This window comes from Echinops telfairi, unplaced genomic scaffold (genome assembly GCF_000313985.2).
Source record: "Echinops telfairi isolate 266 unplaced genomic scaffold, ASM31398v2 ScPeMD7_2010;HRSCAF=2546, whole genome shotgun sequence".
Taxonomy (NCBI): Eukaryota; Metazoa; Chordata; class Mammalia; order Afrosoricida; family Tenrecidae; genus Echinops; species Echinops telfairi.
Window position 1 is genome coordinate 11,867,106 of NW_022105908.1, and position 19,185 is coordinate 11,886,290.

Below are 19,185 nucleotides of genomic sequence, written 5' to 3' on the forward strand. Positions count from 1 at the left end.
TTTGGGGTTAATTGAAGGACAGAGGGATAAATGACTCAGTGAGCCTCGCCTTTCTAGTTCTCGGGTCTCTTGCTTTGTGATGGTCAAACCAGGGTGCAGCTGCCTTAGCAGTTCCCTGCTTCAGCTGGCAAGGCTCACTTCCTGCAAGACATCCCTGAGGAGACAGCGCATGGACCTACCCCGATGCAGCCTGGGTGCTGGAGCAGCCGTGTGAAGACCCCTGCCAGTGCTGGGATGCTTACACATTCACTGACTGGGCTTTCCTCCTGCAGTTGGCATCATTGCGTCTGTTTTGAGAGATGGAGGAGGACTTTGTGGATTGGTGTCAGACATATGGCTTAATGTTGGACTTGTGGGCTGGGCAGCACTGGTTTGGGGTGTTTTCTTGATGTGCACTTACCCTTTATAGAAAACTCTCTCTTATACATGAGTTTCTGTGGATTTGTTTCTCTAAAGTACCCAGACTAACACAGGCATGTCTGCTAAATGAACATAGCAAAACCAGGACCATAAAGTTTTTGTGAGAAATTCATTATAGGAAAAGTTAGAAAGTCTTATACTCATTTCTGGTAAATAATAATGGAGTGGAAAATATGCGCAAATCAGGTACCCTTTTCTACTCACTCTAAAGGAAATATCTTAGACACCAAGCAAAGTATCTATTCTCACTTTAGACTTCCAGGAGTCTGCTACTTATACTCTACACTGAGTATCAGTACATTACATAATTTTTTGTTGTACTATGTTATATTTCCTGTAATTTTTGCTTTATTTTATATTATATAAAATATCACCTGAATATCAATGTTATAAAATATAAACCCAAATATTATGGATCCTTTCCCTTCTTTATTGATTCATTTCCCTCTTTCTGAATAATTACATACCATTCCATACTATCAATGATAATATGCAAAATAAATATCTTGACATTTACAGATCTTAGATTACTAACTTAATCACCATAACTGATTGTTCAGAATTAGAACATGAACCATGGCAGGCTTTTCAAATATAAAAGTCAGGCAATGTAACAAGAGGAAAATAATGTTTCATAATTCTAACAGTCTCTGCAACAATTACATGCACGCCAAGACTTCTGATCCATCAGTTTAGTGCGTCATCATTCCAGAGGAAAACGTAATAAAATGAGTACTATTAAATGATCATAGACTATGTCACTATACCTTGTTGCACAGGTTCCTCTGTGCTCATAATTTTTTTTTTCATTTAGAAATAAAAATCTCTCCACTTTCTAGAATTGACCATTGGTATAAAATTGTATCTGTGGACTTTTATGGGTCAATTTCTTACCTGTGTTCTTATTTATGAATTTGCTTTCTGCTTCCTCTGTGGTGAGAATGATATGCCTAAATCCAGGGTTGAGTTCAGAGACTGCACAGAGAACTGGATAAAGACACCAAGGGTTTGACAAAGCCATGGAATATCTCACTCTGTTTTTACATTGTTCTATTATAAAAACATGCTTGTTCATAAGAAAAGGATTTTTATTTGGGCGGTGGGGGGGGGGGTAACTGCTCATTTCTACTTTGGGATACCTCAGGGTTTTGAGATTATTCTACTGCCCAAGTTCTATCAGATAAAAAAATGTAAACTATAAGAATGAAATCAATAAACAGAATTTATTGTCTCAATATATGTAATCTGGATTAATATAGATGTTTATTTCTTTACATTGCAAATATAAACAGGTTGAAACTAAACAGTCCTATTGGCATCCAAATGTTTAGAAGAAGGAACATGGGTCTCAAGGTCAGTAGAGAGTTTTTTTTCAAGCCGGTTTCTGTTGACTGATTACATTTCACCAATAAAATGTCATTTAGCTCTCTGAATATTGTGTTTATACCTTTTATAAAATATGAACACAATAATAATGCATTAACAATGGTGTGTTTAATATATAAAAGAGATTATATATGTCAGGCATTCTTGAAACTAGAGTTTTGTGATGTGAAAACTGATGTGAAATTCATCCAAGAAAATTTTCAGGAGGCATTCTTGATATTGTTTCCTGCAAAATAACTCTGACAGGTGTCAAAATTATCTATCTGGGGGAAGAAAAGGGGCATTATACTATTAGACTGTGTAGATATTTTTTTACCATTTGAACTCTTGGTTTCCACTGACATCTGAATGACCTAAGCACATGTGCCCGTTGCTAGTAGACGGCAGGGATTGAGGAGAGACTCCAGGGACTATTCCTGCTCATTTCTCTGCAGAATCAAGCACTGACAGAACAGTTACATACTTTGACCATAGAATCAAACAGGAGTGTCTTAAACATCAGTCTAGCAATCCGATTCTGGCCTAGAGTTAACCAAGGGGATAGTTAAAATGTTTAAGGGAACATTTTAAAATTCAACAGTTATGCTTGACTGCACCATGGGAGGTTAGGGAGTGTGAGCGATGTTCCTAGAACTTCAGCACTAAACATGCCATTTATCTGTCTCAAATCCTTCAAAGACTCCCACATCTTTTGAATGATAGCCACTGCCCCTACCTACCTTGTCCAAATTTCTATGCACAGCAGGTACAAGGTGGTGCACGAAGCTGTGTCACACCGGCCTTTATCTCAGCACTGCTGTTTCCCAGGACGACGTGCAGGACGACGTGCCTAAGTGCTGATGAAGCAGCTGTGTGAGAAGTGCATAGTCTAATTCAATGTGATTGAACAATAGCCTGAGACCGCTGAGACAAGAAGGGTTGACAGTTTCCTTTTCTTTTAGCATGTGGTTGTCAGAAAGACCAGTAAATGACTTTAGCTTTCAATGGAAAGTGACTCTACTTTTCATGCCACTAGGCAGATGTCATTGACTTTACGATTCTTACATCATAATTGTAATTACTCTCATGCTTCAAAAGCCAGAGATGTGGCTTTTTGTTTATTTCATTTTCAGCCATGCCAAACAATTATTTTCTAAAGCATCTAACCCTCTATATCCTCTAAAGGATCCCTGATAGTGTACTAGGTTACTATTTGGGCTGCTAACTGTAAGATAGGCAATTCGAAACCACTAGGTGCTCCTTGGGAGAAAGATGAGGCGTTTGTTGTTTTTAACTCCTGTGAAGTGTTGAATCTTAATGGTAGGGAGTTTGAGTTTTAAAAATATATACCTCCAACACCACACAATACAATGATCTAATATGAAGTTTCCATATGTAACCCTCCCACCCCCCACCAAAAAAAAAAGGAAGTGAGGGCAAGAAAGGTAACTAAGATAAGGTGCTAGGTCTACTGCCTCTATGTCTGGAAGAGTGGGAACTTCATTTCATCAAACTAGTACAACACCTGAAACTGAACATGAAGCCTGCACTCAGCCACCCTCTGAGATAGAACTAGCCGCTTCCAGTCAAGAATTGCTTTCATACCCAGCCCCTGAGCCTTTGCTGTGCTCTAGCCCCCAAGAAATACTTTCCAGGAAACAAAATTCTGAACTTGGCCACCCTCTGTGCCAAAATGATTACATCTGGATCTAGTGCCCTGAAGTCAGATGCTACCTGGGCCGACAGCACACCTCCCCTGGCTGACCACTTCCTCCCTCCACCCTTTCTTCTCCTAATCCCCACCCCATGGGTTCATTGGCTGACACAGGACACCTAGAAATATTGGGTGTCCTTTCCAAAACAAATTTTTCCTCCCCACTACAAAATTTCTATTTTATCTGTTTTGTGTTTTTCCCCCTTTTTAAATGCCCCCTGCTTTGTTAACGGTTTTCGTTCTCCTCTTTTTTGCTTCTATTTTGCTTTTTATATTTTTATTTCCATCCTTTCCTTTCTTCCTTCTCTTTTGCTTAGGTTAAAAAGAAACCTCTTCTCTTTTGCCTTTTCCCTTGTCTGCCCATTTACTCATACTATGCTCATTTGCATGTAATTGTGATACTGGTAGTTATGTTAGCAGTATTTCACATCTCAGCATGATCACCCAAGCTCTGTTTCAGCAGAGCTTCCATACTAAGAATGGGTTAAAAGAAAGAATAGCTTGTTTACTTTGGAGGATTAGCCACTGAAAACTTTATGATAAGCAGCAGAACATTACCAGAGATAGTGCCAGAAGATGAATCCATCGGTTTAGCGGGTACTCAAAATATGACTGAGGAAGTGCTGCCTTCTCAAAGTGGGGTAAAGCATTCAGGACCTTCATTTGCTCATGAGGGATAGCTCAACATGTCAAGAAACAGTTACACACATTAACAGTAGGAACATGATATGTATACAAAGCATGAACCTTGAAAAATTTGAAATGATGAAAAATGAAATAGAACACGCAACGATCCATGTACCCGGCATTGTAAACTAAAATGGACTGGATTGCATGTTTTACTCTGCCAGGAATGATGACCAGAAGAGGAACACTAGCCCTTTCATCATCAAAAGAACATGTCAAGATCTATGTTGTATAATGCTGTCTGGGGTAGGGTAATATCTATGTGTGTACAAGGAACTATGCTTGATACAATTATTGCTCAAATTCATGCACCAACCACTAGCTGGTGATTAAAAAAATTGAAGAATTCTTCCAACTTCTTTAACCTGAAATTGATCAAACATGCAATCAAAAGGCATTGATAAGATGGGCGACTCTGATGAAAAATTTGAAAACAAAGAAAAAGGGACAAGAGTTGGAAAATATAACCTTGAGGTTAGACATGAAGCTGGAGATCACATGATAGAGTTTTACAAAACCAAAGGTTTCTTCATTGCAAATTCGTTTTTTAAATAGACATAAATGGTGGCCATACAAGCGGACTTCACCAGATAGAAGACAGAAGAAACAAATTAGCCACAGCTGTAGGAAGAGACTATGAAAAAGCTCAATCTCTTCAGCTAAAATGTAAGCTGGGACTTACTGTGGAGCAGATAATCAATTATTCATATGGAAGTTCACGTTGAAGTTAAGGAAAATGAAAACAAGTCCACGAAAGGTCAGTTTATGCACAATTGTTAAAATTTATAGACTAAACATTAATGCCAGTATGAAGACAACAATGAATTCCACCAACTTTTCAATCTGAAATGGACAAAACATGCAATTAAATGCATAAATAATGACTAGTGGTTGGAATGCAACCTATATAACAAAGGAGAAGGAATAGAGGAAGGGAGAAAACCATGCAGAAGCTCAATACGAGAAATAAAAATACGGTCAGGGGATGATTGGAATAGGTCATCAATTACTTATATGTAAGTTCAAGCTAAAATTGAAGAAAATAAAGCAACTCCAAAAAATCCGGTATTAAGAATAAACCACATGAAATTAGAGAACATCTGAAGAACAGATTTGACACCTTGAACCCTCAAGGCAGAAGACCTGACAAGTTGTGAGATGATATTACGAACATCCTACCTGAAGAAAGCAAAGATTCACAAGAAAGAAAACGTTAAAATGGATATGAGAAGATACACTGACACTTGCTCTTGAACATTGAGTAACTGAAGAAATTTGCTGCACGATAACTTTAAAAAAAAATCATATTGTTGGGGGTTCTTACAATGCTTATCACAATCCATCCAGCCAGGCATTGGGTCAAGCACATTTGTACGCTTGCTGCCATCATCATTCTCAAAACATTTGCTTTCTACTTGAGCTCTTGGTATAGCTCTTCCTTCCCCCTTCCCCAGGAACCCTTGATAACTTCTCTAAGTGTTCAAGAGCCCTTTGAGAAACCCATTTGCATTATGGTGGTGACAAAGAATATTTAAAGTTCCAGGCAGTGCCAGAAGATCAAACAAATGAGTCCGAAGAAATACAGCTACAATTCACTTTAAAAGTGAGGATGGTGAATATTTTGGCCCTGTTTTCAAAAGCCTGGGTGGCAGAGTGGTGATGCATGGACTGCTCGTCTGCAAGGGCCACCATTTCAAACGACCGCCATTTTGCAGTTCTATCTGGTATTATAGGATCGCTTTGAGTAGGCATGAACTCAATTGGCAGTGAGAGTGCTACTGCTCTTATATCTCTACTATAAGTACCTAAAAATGTGATTGCTGGATAAAAAAGACATTTCTATTTCTGAATTTGGAGGAAACATCTCAGTATTTACTATAGTCGTTATACCATTTGACAATCCCACCCTTATTTTTGGAACTTTGTTGTTCTGATTTGTTTACAAACAGGTGTTCTTATGCAACAGCAAATGTGCTTGGAAGTAAGCTTGGAATTTAGCAAAAGTCAATTTATTGTCTTCTCAGACCTTGTTAAATTTAACTCCCTTAATCAAACAAAGTCCTTTTTCATAGACACTTCCGGAGACTGAGCTCCCTCTGAGGTCAATCCCAAATCAGTGAGAACTTAGTTTTTATACCCTTTAGTAAAAAATTCCAAAGAAGTAAGGCTTGGGGGATCTATTTTTAAATACTCTAACATGTATAATACTTTATATTCAGTCTCATGCAGCTACTTCCTAAACTTTCTACATTTACCTTAAAATTTATCATGGCGTCAATATATCCTGGAGTCAGATTAAGGACTGAGGTCTTGGAATCAAATAGCCTCTTATGACACTAATTAATTTGCTCTGTGACCTAGAGTAAACTAATTCATATCATTTTCCCTCAAATCTAAAGAGTATAATAAATATTTTTGACTAGCAGGCTAATTAAGAAGTATCTAGTAGTCTTGACACTGGTACAAATAAGGCATTCTCTGACATCTGCTTGACACAAAGTCTTCGATGTCGAGCAGAGGTAACAAAATAGACTATTCCAAGTATGCTTAAAACTTCAACGTGAAATTAAAGAATGGGAAGGGGGAAGACGGAAATAGGAGGAGAATATCTTCTCATGATCGATGTAATTGTTTAAACGGAAAAGCGTCATTATGCCAACCAGCCCTTCTTTATGTTACGCACACTAGCAACCCATCAAGACTCAAGAGAAGCAGTGTTAGCCGCGATACAGGACATGTGTGAATTTAATGGTGCAGTGTGAAATGTTCACATTCCTGAAAAGTCCTGGGTTTGATTTATTCTTGATGCCCCTAAATGTCAATTACTACCCATGGACTCTCTTGACTAGAAAAGGCGAGTAAGAAATGCCTGGCAATCCACTAACATACAGATTACAATGTCCCAATCCTGTTGTATATGGCATCACCATGAACCAGTGACCAACTTGACAGCAAGTCCTAATAACAACTAAGCCCTATGGCAATAATCTTGGAAAATATTTAGTTGTCACTGATGAAGGGCGGTGGTGCTACTTGCATCCAGCAAGCAGATTTAGTTATGTCACTAAACATCAGCCCTCCACAATAAAGACATACCCTGCTAAATTTCAACTGTGATGAGGTTGAGAAACTGAACATTTGCCTATTCAAGTCTCATGGACCAATAAAAAGCTCATAGATAAGGAAGTTGTGAAGGATTTCATGTATTTAGAAACACAAGTCATGTCCTTGGAAGGAGGAGTCAAGAAAGAGCATTGTGGAAGTCTGCTGAACAAGGACCCTTTAGAGTGTTGAAGAGAGCAATGATATCATTTTAAGGACTAAGGTGCCACTTACCGAAGCCATAGCATTTTTTTTTTTCTGGCAAAGAAAATTTATTAAGTGTTCACCATCAAACTAGGATCTTGGCCTTTCCTTCTTGCCTTTGTATAAGGCCAAGAGGGACACATTGGCTACTTTGATAAGCTTAAAGCGGACTCCAGGATTGTCACCGGCGGCATGACCTTTGCGACCAAATCCAGCCACCAGAACTTCATCGTTTTCCTCAGTAAAATTCAAGCACCCATCGTTGGGCACGAAGGCTGTGATTTTCTTGCCGTTCTTGATCAGCTGGACACGGACACACTTGCGAATGGCGGAATTTGGTTGTTTGCCTTCCACTCCGACTTTTTCCAATACGATTCCTTTTGCATGGGAAGCGCCTCCAAAGGGGTTGGCTTTCAGAGCTGTGGCCAAATGGACCTTTTTGTACTGTTTATCGTGCCATTTCTGGTCCCGTCGGTGGCTGCGGGGCTTCCTAGCAGTACGAAGACCATGACACTTGCCCATGTTGGCGGCACAGCGATTCCCAGCGAAAGAGCGCCATAGCATTTTCAATCCCCTGATTGGCAAGTCCCCATGTGCTAGTCTAGATAGACTAGAGAAACAAATCCAGGGAGGCACTCATATGTGTAAAGAAAGAGTTTTGTATAAAAGAGCAATTGTATATTGAGAAAACATCCCAGCCCAGTCCACATCAAGTCTGTAAGTCTGATATTAGCCCATATGCCTGATACAAATCTATAAATTCCTCTTCAGACTGACGTAGCACATGCAATGACCTTGAATGCAGGAAGATCACAGGCCAGTGGGTGGAAAGTCTTGTGGATCCAGTGGTGGTAGAAGCATCTCAGTGCTGGCTTGGGTCTCCACAGGGCTCCTCCAGCTCCAGGGCTCCGGGTCCATCAGCATAGTTCCCTGTGCCTTGTCAACAGGAATGTCCCTCAGGCAGACAAGCAGAGTGTATCTGGCCTCCAGTGAGCTGCTTATCTCCTTCACACCTTCAAATGAGGTCATCAAGCTGTGACCTGATTGGCAGGCTCCACCCGTTCTCAAATTGACAGAAGATTATGTAACTGCCACACCCCCAAACAAATAGATCATTGAAACTTGTGGTATTTGTATCACAGTAGCAATAGGAAAGAAAGACAATAAGTACAGGTACTTACTTTTTTTTGTTCAATTCTTTGGAATGTTGTAGGGGAAAGACTATTCAAACCTGAAATGAAGATTCATATAACTTACAAGCGGCCAGTCCCCCAAAAAACAAAACGGAAAAACAGCTTTCGAAGTATCCAATTTTTCCCACTAGGCAAGCATCAAGCAACTATCTCTGAGGCATCCAGTTCCATCTTTGGGAAGGTTATCTCTGGTCACAGTGAATTTTTATGTAAAAGTTTGTAGTTTTGCTTGAACCTTGTTTTCTGTGATGGCCAATGTATGAAAACAGCATGTGACTGTGAAATTTTGTTTCCTGCTCATGAAAAATGACACAGAACTGTTATGATGTTGAATACACCTTACAAGGACGGTCCTATGGAAAAAACTCAAGTGTATGAGAGGTTTTCTTGTTTCAAAAAAGGTAAAATGTTGATTGATGACAAACCTCATTCTGGACGTCCATCAACTTTCAGAACAGATGAAAATGTAGACAAAATTAAAGCACTTGAATTTTGAACGGATCATTGAAGAGATGGGGAATTTATCTGGACTACCTTGGAGCTCGGGTTAGCAAATTTTAATGGAAGGTTTGGGAACGAGAAGGGTTGATGTGATATTTGTGCCTTAGTTTCTGATTGATTAGGAAAAAGAGGGTCGAGTGGAAACATACCTTGCTTTGAAAGACAAGCTCTAAAGCAACCCAGACTTTTTATTTCCAAGGTCATTACTTGTGATGAGACATGGTGCTGTTCTTAGGGCCCTGAAAGCAAATATCAATCAAACCAGGGGAAGACGCCATCACATCTGGCCCCACCCAAAACCTCACCAAGTGAAATCAAAGATCAAGATGATGCTCATTTGCTTTTTTTTAATATATGAGGGGAGTAGTGTTATGGAGTTCATTCCACCAGGGAAGACAGTTAATCAAGCTTTCTATTTAGAAGTTCTGAAGAGATTGTGTAACAGTGTGCGACAAGAAAAGGCTTGATTTGTGGCAGATGGGGGACTAGTTTTGCCACCACAACAATGTTCATCCAGACATCTCAGTGTGCCAGTTTTTAGCAAAAAACCAGCACGCTGCTCTTGCCCCACACACCTTAGTCCCTGACCTTGTTTCAGGTGACTTCTTTTTGTTTCCGGGACATGAAAGGACAGCGATCTGAAGACTTAGAAGAGATGAAGGAAAACATGAGGGAGGTGCGGTCAAGCATCCAAACAGAAGAGTTTGAAAAAATGTTTCCAAGAATGGAATTGCAGATTTGGCAAATGTATTAAGTGTAATGAAGAGTCCTTTGCAGGTGTTAAGGAGATAAAAATATTTAATACATAGCTTTGAAAAAAATCCACTTTGGGTGGGGTATCCCTTGTATTCATCGTTGGAGAGATATATATCTAAATGGAAAACTACCAGTTTACATAAGTGAAAACATGATAATTTCTGAGAACGTTTCCTGAGCAGAAATAGTTAAGAGAGGAAGGAACCAAGAAAGATTTAAAATAAAATCATTGATTGTTTAGTTTTGATTGAAGTTACAGAAAAAAAAAGGTCAAAGTTAGGGAAATGCTTTTAGTGATAAAAAGGCTTAAATATGTTTAGGCAGTCTGCAAAATTTACAATAAAAATATCAGAATGCTTACAAAGTATGCCTTTCAAAAGTTGATAGAAAATATTCTTTGGGACTGGAACTGCTAATAAAAATTAACATTGAGTTTCTTTCTTTAGAAATTGTTCACTTAGCGAAAGCTTCAATAATTCAAGATTTTTTTTCTTTTCTGTCTTGTGTTGTTTCTTAAACTTTACTTCTATATCCTTATTATAAAAGGTATATTTTGAAGGCCATTTCACACCACTGCATCTGTTTCTAATCCCCACCTTCCTTGTGATATATTGTTTACACATTCTTGCTTGACTGCAGAGAAAACATTCACTTAGTTACTTATGGCTTCTTGCAATTAATATAACCAGATAGCAGGAGCTTATCAGGAAAGCAAACATGGATTCTAAGCTAGCCAATGGTATAAAAAAGGAGAGTCTAATTTAGAAAGTGTGGAGTTAAATTTAATCATTTGGTTTTGATAAAAATGACTTTATAAATGTTTCCTTTTCAGGTATTTTGCCCAAAGTTAAACTTATAACTTTATTAAATTAATGAAGCTTGCTCAGTCAGTGATGAGTGCCCCAACAGCCCACAGAAATCTCAGAATATTTATTTCTGTTCTCTCATCTACAAAATCAGGATAAACATTTCTGTGTTGGAAGATCATATCATTTAGTATAGAGTATAAGGAGGCTTACCATGCTGTACTGACAGCATCATTGTTTAAGAGCTGCTACGATATGGGCTGCCAGAAGAACAAATGTATCTGTCATGGAGGAAGGACAAGCAGAATGCTTCTTCAGGGTAAGTCTGGTGAAAAGTCTCAGTGGCTATTGAGGTCAATGGCAACCACATAGTTCACAAAGCCAATATTCTACATTCTGTTCAGTAGTAAGTGGGGCCTTACAAGCTTGTGAGCAGCCATCTGAGATACACCCCTTTCCTTGTCCAGAAGAGAGAAGAGTGAGAATAGTTGAAAGATACATGGAAACATTAGTCCAAAGGACTAAAGGGTCACACAATGATAACGTTCCACAGTGCTGATACCAGAGGAACTAGATGGTTACTGCCTACCACTATCAACTACTGCTCTGAAAAGCATCACTTAGATTAAGGTCCTAGAGAGAGTTGGAAACAAATGTGGAAACCATAATGCAAAACCATAAACGAGAGGAAGATTATTTGTCAGACAGAGATAGAGGACCCCTTCAGTCACCCTTCAGGTCTAGAACTGAACTCACCTCTGTGGCAAAATAATAAATTGAACTGAACTCACCTCTGTGGTAAAATAATAAATCATTTAATCTAAAAAAGGCAACATTTACCTAATGGCAAAGTGCAGAGCTTTAGGATGGAACATTGAGGAGAATGCAGTGATGTGTGGGATCTATTGAGGATCAGACCGATTAGCTGTTCTGTAAACCTGTATTTAATGAACAATAAAAAATAAAAATAAACACAGAAGTGAGGATAGTGAGATTTCACGTTACATACTTCCAACCTGCTATCAGGAGAGACAAATCTCTTGAGAACAGCATTGTGCTTGGTAGAGGACCCAGCAAATAAGAGAAAGAGTCTCAAGGAGATGAATTGGCACAGTGGCTTCCCAAATGGGTGCAAATTGAACCATTTTGAGGGTGGCAGAAAATCGATGTTACGTGTTCTGTTGTTCTGTTGTTATGAGTCAGACCCAACCAGATGGCACTTAACAATAAAAATAAAACACATGATTTTAAACCACAGAAACTCTTAACTAAAATTGGTAGTCTCATATTTTTATTTCTAACAGGGCTTGGATGGAATGCACATCTTTCTTTACTTACACAACAAGCTCATTAGTGTAGTTCTTTTGGGGATCAGAAACCTATTCATAAGTTACTACTGGAGTCAGCATTTGTAAAGGGAGTTAGAAATCTGGTCAAATCTTTTTAATGGATAAATGAATAAAACTACCATACATTATCCTCAAGATCAACACTTTCACCAAATTTCTCATTAAAAATCCCTCAACTTTATATTGTTGTGCTATTGTTACATGTCATCCGTCAATTTTAACCCTGAGTAACCTTATGCACAATAGAGTCAAACACTCCCTTTGCTTTACCCTCATCACAATCTTTGTTTGTTTGAGCCTGTTGTTCAGCAACCACTATATCAATCCATCTCCTTGACAGTCTCCTTTCTTTCCCAGGGACTGATCTATCCTGATAATATGTCCAAGTTATGTGAGGCTAAGCCTCACCATCCTCACTTATAAAGATCATTCTAGATTTCCATTTTCTGAGACAGATTTGTTTATTCTTCTGCAGGTATTTTCAATATTCAACAAATGAATCCATTCTTCTTTGACTTTCTTTATTCAGTGTCCAACTTCCACATGCCTAGGAGAGGATTGAAAATACCATGGCTTGGGGCAGGCACACCTTACTCTTCTAAGAGGACTTATATGTTATATACATTTATCCACTAGTTGAAGTACCGTACTTTTTGGTAATATTAATTGTCATGACTATCATTACATATTATTTTAAATACCTACAGGTTGTCATCGCTGTTGTTAGGTAGTTTTAAGATAGATTAGGGTAAATGGACTGCACTTATAATGGAAAGAACGATATAGAAATTGCCGCCTATAACAATGTCTGTGTAGTAAAGTTATATTACATCTCCATGATGAAAGATAAAGGATGTATGCAGCTATAGAGGAGACGTCATAATTGGGGGAAATCAGAGCTACTTGTGTGCTCACTTGACAGTTGTCCCATCTCTTAGCATCTCCACAAGCAGATCAACTGTGTATCTATTAAATAACTATTTTAGAGTTATAATTTTGGCCATGACTGGTTTTCCAACTAACTGAGGATGTGTAGATGCTTCTAAATTAATATTTACCATCAATTTTTAATAAAGCACAGGGCTATGGCAGAAAAAGTTAAGGGCCACTACAGCAATATCTGTTGTATGACAGGGTTATTCCCTCCATAGGTTTCCTGCACTTTGTATTGTTCAATTGAAATTTCATTGGATGAAAGACATGAAAAGACGTGATCCTGGCCTTTCACAAGGCTGTGTTGTTATTGCTGTGGTTAGGCAGCTCCATGTCCATGTCCTGATGCAAACTCTGTTGCATTAGCTTCAGGTAACTTTCACTTGTGTGTGGTATTAGTTATATTGTTCTAGACCTTGAGCATCCTCGTGGGTCATCTTTCTTTAGAACGGGACAGATAAGGATCTCTTTCACTGGGTTGGCCAGGCAGCTCTCTTTCAAATTTCTTGGCACAGTGGAGTCTGTGCTTCCAGGGCTTACTTAATCAGTTTGTTGAAACATTTCACTTATTAGTCCATCAATACCTGGCGCCTTATTTTTGGTAAATGCTTACGGTGCAGTATGGACTTCCTCTTTCCATCTGATTGGCTCTTGGTCACGTGGTACCTCTTGAAATGGTTGGATGTTGAGTAGTTCTTTCTGGTACACTGACTGCGTTTTCCTTCCATCCTCTTTGATGCTTCCAGTTTTATTCAATAGAGTTCAATATTGCAGCGCCAGGCCAGAAAGTTTTCCTCACGTCTTTCGGCTTGAGACACGCGGACTGCGTTCTTTCCTTTTGGTTTGCTAAAGCTAAATATGTGTACATTTTTTTTACAGCAATTCAGTGTGACGTTTTGAGCTTCCCTTTGATATTTTCTATTTGTCTCTTTAATTTCATCATTTCCCCCATTTTCATTAGTTACTCTATGTTTAAGAGCAAGTTTGAGTCTCTTCTGACATTCATATGGATCGCTTTTATCCTTTTTTTCTATCTTTTCACAGACTTTTACTTTCTCCAGGTATGATGTTCTTGATATCATCACACAGAGCTTCAAGTCTTCTGTCCTGATTGTTCAATGTGCTAAATGTGTTTTTAGATGTTCTGTAAAATCAGATGGGATAGACCCAAGTTCCTGTTTTAGCTCTCAGGGACTTTTTTTTTTTTTCCTTCATTTTCTTCAACTTCAACTTGAACTTATATGCCAGCAATTGCTTCTTTGCTGCACAGTCAGTCCCTGGCTTTGTTCTGACTGACAAAATAAAAATTCTCCATCATCTTTCCCTAGAAATATAGTCAATTTGATTCCTATGTATTATGTCTGGTGAGGTCTATGTGTGCACTCACCTTTTATGCTCTTGAAAAAAGATATTTTCAATGAAGTCCATGGTTCTAAGAATCTTCTCATGCTATCTTTAGTTTTGTTTCTATCAGGAAGGTCATCTTTTCCAACCACTGCTCTTTCCCTTTTTATTTCCATTTTTATATTCCAATCTCCCAGATTTAACAATACATCTTGATAGCACATTTGATCAATTTTAGACTAAATTAAGTAAAATTCTGTAGTTTCTTCATCACTAGCTGTAGTGATTGGTACCCAGATTCGAATAATATATTTAACAGCATTTCCTTTTACATATAGAACTATAATCTTATCACAGACAGAGTTGTACTTAAAGATCGATTTTGAAATGCTCTTTTGGATGATGAAAGGATTAGATGCATCATATTTTGAAATCAAATTTCAAATTGCATCTGGACAAATTTATTGCAAAATACCTTTTAAAAATGAAAAGTTGCTGTCAACTACAGCGTGACTGCCCCAAGTCATGGTATTTTTTTATTACCTCACATGCATATGAAAGTTGAACTATGAATAAGGAAAACGGAAGAAGATGCTTTCTAATTAATATATGATGAAAACTATTAAATATACTGTCAGAAGAATGAAGACACCTCGCTTCAAAAAAGTACAACCAGATTGTTTCTGAGATGATAAAATTGCAAAACTTCATTTCACCTATATTGTACATTTTATTGGGATCAAGCAATCCCTGGAGAAGTACAACACGTTTGGTAAAACAGCGTGTTTACAGAAAAGATGATGTTTCTTGTGAATGAAGGGGAGTGCGGGGTGGAGACCCAAAGCCCATCTGTAGGCAATTGGACATGCTCTCATGGGGAGGAGACAAGCCAGTCAGGGTGCAGTGTAGCAAAGATGAAACATACAACTTTCCTCTAGTTCCTAAATGCTTCTTCCCCGCACTGTCATGATCCCAATTCTACCTTACAAATCTGGCTAGACCAGAGACTGTACACTGGTACAGATAGGAACTGGAAACACAGGGATATTTTTTCTATGTCATGGCTTATAAATTTTCCCTCAATAAAACTAATAAAGACTCCATCGTATTTATTTATTTTTATGCTTGACTTTATCAAATTAACTGCACGTAATCATCATCAACGTCATTTCTCTCTTTATATCCCAAATGAATAAGCTTAAATTAATCAACTGATTACAAATTTTTTAATTCTGTGCAGCACATTTTCCTTTCATCTCATTTTTTTAATACAAGAGTTGGGAATTAGGGAAATGGAGCGCTGCTGCCGGTGCTGGCTAGATGTTAAAGAGAGACAGACCTACATTGTTTCTATACCTCTGGAGAGCTTCCTTGGAGAGCAATGTCACATTCATTAAATACCTGAATCACTTAGAAGGCGAACAGTATTCTATGTGGTCCTCCCCTGGAGAAGCTCATATTTGTATCGCTTCAATTTCCTTCCAGCGGTTCTTCCGGGAAACATGAAAAATCCAATGTGTCACCCTTCTGTCCGTGGTTTTGTTATCACACAGAGCATCAGCAGTATTCATTTCATTCCATAAATATTTATAAGCACCTACTGTGTGCCAGATGTTGTGAGAGGCCCTCGGAATGAGAAATGTGCAAAACAAAGACTTTGCTTCAGAAACTCAGCTGACGGAGATCAAGTAGAAATAGCAAAAAAAGGAAAGTGAGTAACAGTAGCTAGAGAGGGAGAAAGTAAAATTTTATCCATACAGGGATCATGAATTCCTCTTTCCTGAAATAACTTTTGAGAAGGTACATATTAGACACACGGGCATCAATCAAGCTAAGATGAGTGGTTATGCTTTAAAGCTAGTGATAACATACTGTGTGAAGTCCTGGGGCAAATAATCTGACATATATGTGGAACAGCAAGAAAGTCACTATGCCTGAGACAAGATGGTAGAGAAGTTGTGCGGTAGGTGATGAGGTTCAAAGGTTAGTAAGAAAAGGTCATGAGGAAGTTGTAGGGAGGGAGGAAGGAGGACTCTGCCCTCTGTCCTGAAAGCTACTAGATGTCCTTATGAATCTCAAACAATGTCACTTGTAGCTAGTTGAGTCCGACTTGGTGCTGGAGGGCAAATCTAATTCTTGTCTGCAAAAGGATTGACTGGGTTTATATGATAAAAATAAAGAATCAACTTAATGGTCAAGCATTAAGAAGAGCAGTTTGGATAGGTTTGGCATGTCCAGGTGATTGATGAAAATAGCCTGACGTGGTATCAACTGGACAGATTTTGAATTTGCTTTGAAGGTAGAAATCAGACCCTCGGCTGATGAATTGAATGTAGTTTGAAAGAAAAAGGTAAAGGATAACTCTTAATTTTGTTCTTTACAACCTTGATTTGAGAAATATAGAAAAATTTCAGACTTTGGAGTAAGCAAGAATAGGATTTAAGTTCTGCTATCAGCTGAGTGATTTACAGATAGTTATCTTAATTATTAGAATATTATGAGTCTGTTTTGTTAAAATTGCCTAAGGAATGATAATATTTAACACAACAATGCATGGTTAGGGTTGAAACTAAGTAATAAACATAACTCTCTTAAATGTTCAATATTTACATCTAAATTTTGACAACCACTCTCTGAGGAAATTGATGTTATTCCAACCATCAGAATGAGAAGACTAAATGTTAAAGATATTCTGGAATTTTCCCAAGATCATCAGATAGATCAAGGACTCATACCAAGTATATTTTATATTTAACACAAGAACACATCTTTCCAAGTACTATGTTAGCACACATACACACACACCCCAGTTGTTTTAGTAATATATGACAAGGTTTAAAAAAAGTTTATGAAGATTTCTATTGTTGATGTTATGTGCCTTAAAGTAAGTTCCAATCCAACGACCCTATGTACAACAGATCTAAACACCACTAAGTCCTGTGCCATCCTCACACTCATTCCTATGTATGACCCCATTGTTTAAGCACCTCCTCTTTTGCCGCCCCTCCACTTTACCAAGTATGATATCCTCTTCCAGGGACTGGTCTCTCGATAACACGTAAAAAGTATGTGAGATGAAGTCTCACTACCCTTTCATTTTTGCTGTATGTGTTCGTCCGGGTAGGCTAGAGAAACAAATTCATTGGACACTCATATGTGTATCAGAAAGAGCTTTATATACAAGAGCAGTTGAATATTGAGAAAACATCCCAGCCCAGTCCAGATCAAGTCCATAAGTTCGATATTAGCCCATATGTCTGATACCAATCTATAAAGTCCTCTTCAGACTCTCGAAACACATGCAATGATGCTGAATGCAGGAAGAACACAGGCCAGTGGGTGCACAGTCTTGTGGATCCAGTGATGGTAAAAGCGTTTCGGCACTGGCAGGACTCTCTGTGTGGCTCTTCCAGTTCCCAGGGCATAGGGTCTATCAGCATAGTGCCATGTGTCTTGTCAGTAGAGTGTATCTCAGGGAATGAGCCTTGTCAGTAGAGAGTCTCCAAGGGAGAGAGTGTGTCTCCCATCTCCTAGGAGGAAATATGGGAGTTCCCAGAATGCTCAAGAGGAGGCTAGGTCCACACACAGTCCTCATTGGCTATAACCCGATTGACAGACTAGACTTCACCCTTTCACTCTTAATCCTCTCAAGTCCTGAAGTGACAACAGATTATGTAACTACCACTCTGTACTACTTCCAAGATAGACCTCAATGTAGCATTCTTGCTTTTCAACACCTTTGTACAGCAGATATACCTAATGAAATGAAATGATTCTATTGATCTCTTGACTGCTGCTTCCATGAGCGTTGATTGAGGATCCAAGCGAGATGTAATCCTTAACAACTTCAATATTTTCTCCATGGATCACGATACCTATTTGTCCATTTGTAAGGATTTTTGCTTTTGTTACATTGAGTTGGAATCCACAGTAAAGGTTGCAATCCTTAATCAAATCAGACAAGCGGCAACCTGATTTATATTTCACAATGATTTATTTCCTTAATTATATCGTGTTTCTCACAGCTTTACTGCTAGTAAACTTTCTTTGGAGCCATGGTTATGATATTTTACGCAAATAAAGTGAAGGGAAAAAACCCCACAATGACAAATGTTGCAGTGCACTGACACAAGCACTGTATGTTGTCTGAGCAAGAGCAGTGCTTAGACTGAAGAGCCACCCTTTTGGATCAACAGCAAGATGGGACATAGGACTTCATCTCAGCCAGCACAGATTTTTCACACTGAGAAGATTTTATTCAAACGTTGTTATTTGGGTAGTGGAACATTTGAGTGAGCGACTTCCAAGGTATCACTGTATATGCGCATATGTATGTGTATGTGTACATAGATATCTGTAATCTCTCTCTATATGTACATTATACATTGATAGATCGATAGGCAGAGAAAGACCCCACTTCTTCCTTGGAGAAATGAGAAGGGAAAAAAATGTCTATTTTAAAAGTAAAATCTGATTGCATTTGAAGGATAATGGACAGGAAAATACAATTTATTATCAAATAACTGTAGTACGTTGGATTTCTTTTGTTTCAGCCTCAGTCCTTATATACAACCCCAATATAAATTTAACTGAATATTTTTTCATGGATGTAATTTTTATTGTCATAATTTAGTCAAAATATTATAAACCTAATTTTAGAAGAACTGAGACTTATGGCACTTCTAATGACAGATGTGAGCAGAACTTCTTTTTATATACTCCTTGGTCAGTTAGGATAAAAATCCAATTGTCTTTTCAATGAAATGCAAAGAAATAATGAAGAAAAGGATTATTTCTATGTCTTTCATGGC

The 19,185-nt window shown here is 38.2% G+C and overlaps 1 protein-coding gene across 1 annotated transcript; it reads right to left on the reverse strand.

The window, feature by feature from the left end:
• Positions 1 to 7,582: 7,582 nt before the first annotated feature.
• Positions 7,583 to 8,017, reverse strand: LOC101653182 (40S ribosomal protein S23-like). Its single transcript, XM_045293523.1, has one exon. The coding sequence runs from the start codon at positions 8,012 to 8,014 to the stop codon at positions 7,583 to 7,585; it is 432 nt and encodes a 143-aa protein (XP_045149458.1). The 5' UTR covers positions 8,015 to 8,017.
• Between the last annotated feature and the right edge of the window lie 11,168 nt (positions 8,018 to 19,185).

Bases quoted from the DNA above. Each gene is read 5' to 3' on its own strand.
- LOC101653182 (XM_045293523.1), bottom strand. From the start codon at position 8,014: ATGGGCAAGTGTCATGGTCTTCGTACTGCTAGGAAGCCCCGCAGCCAC.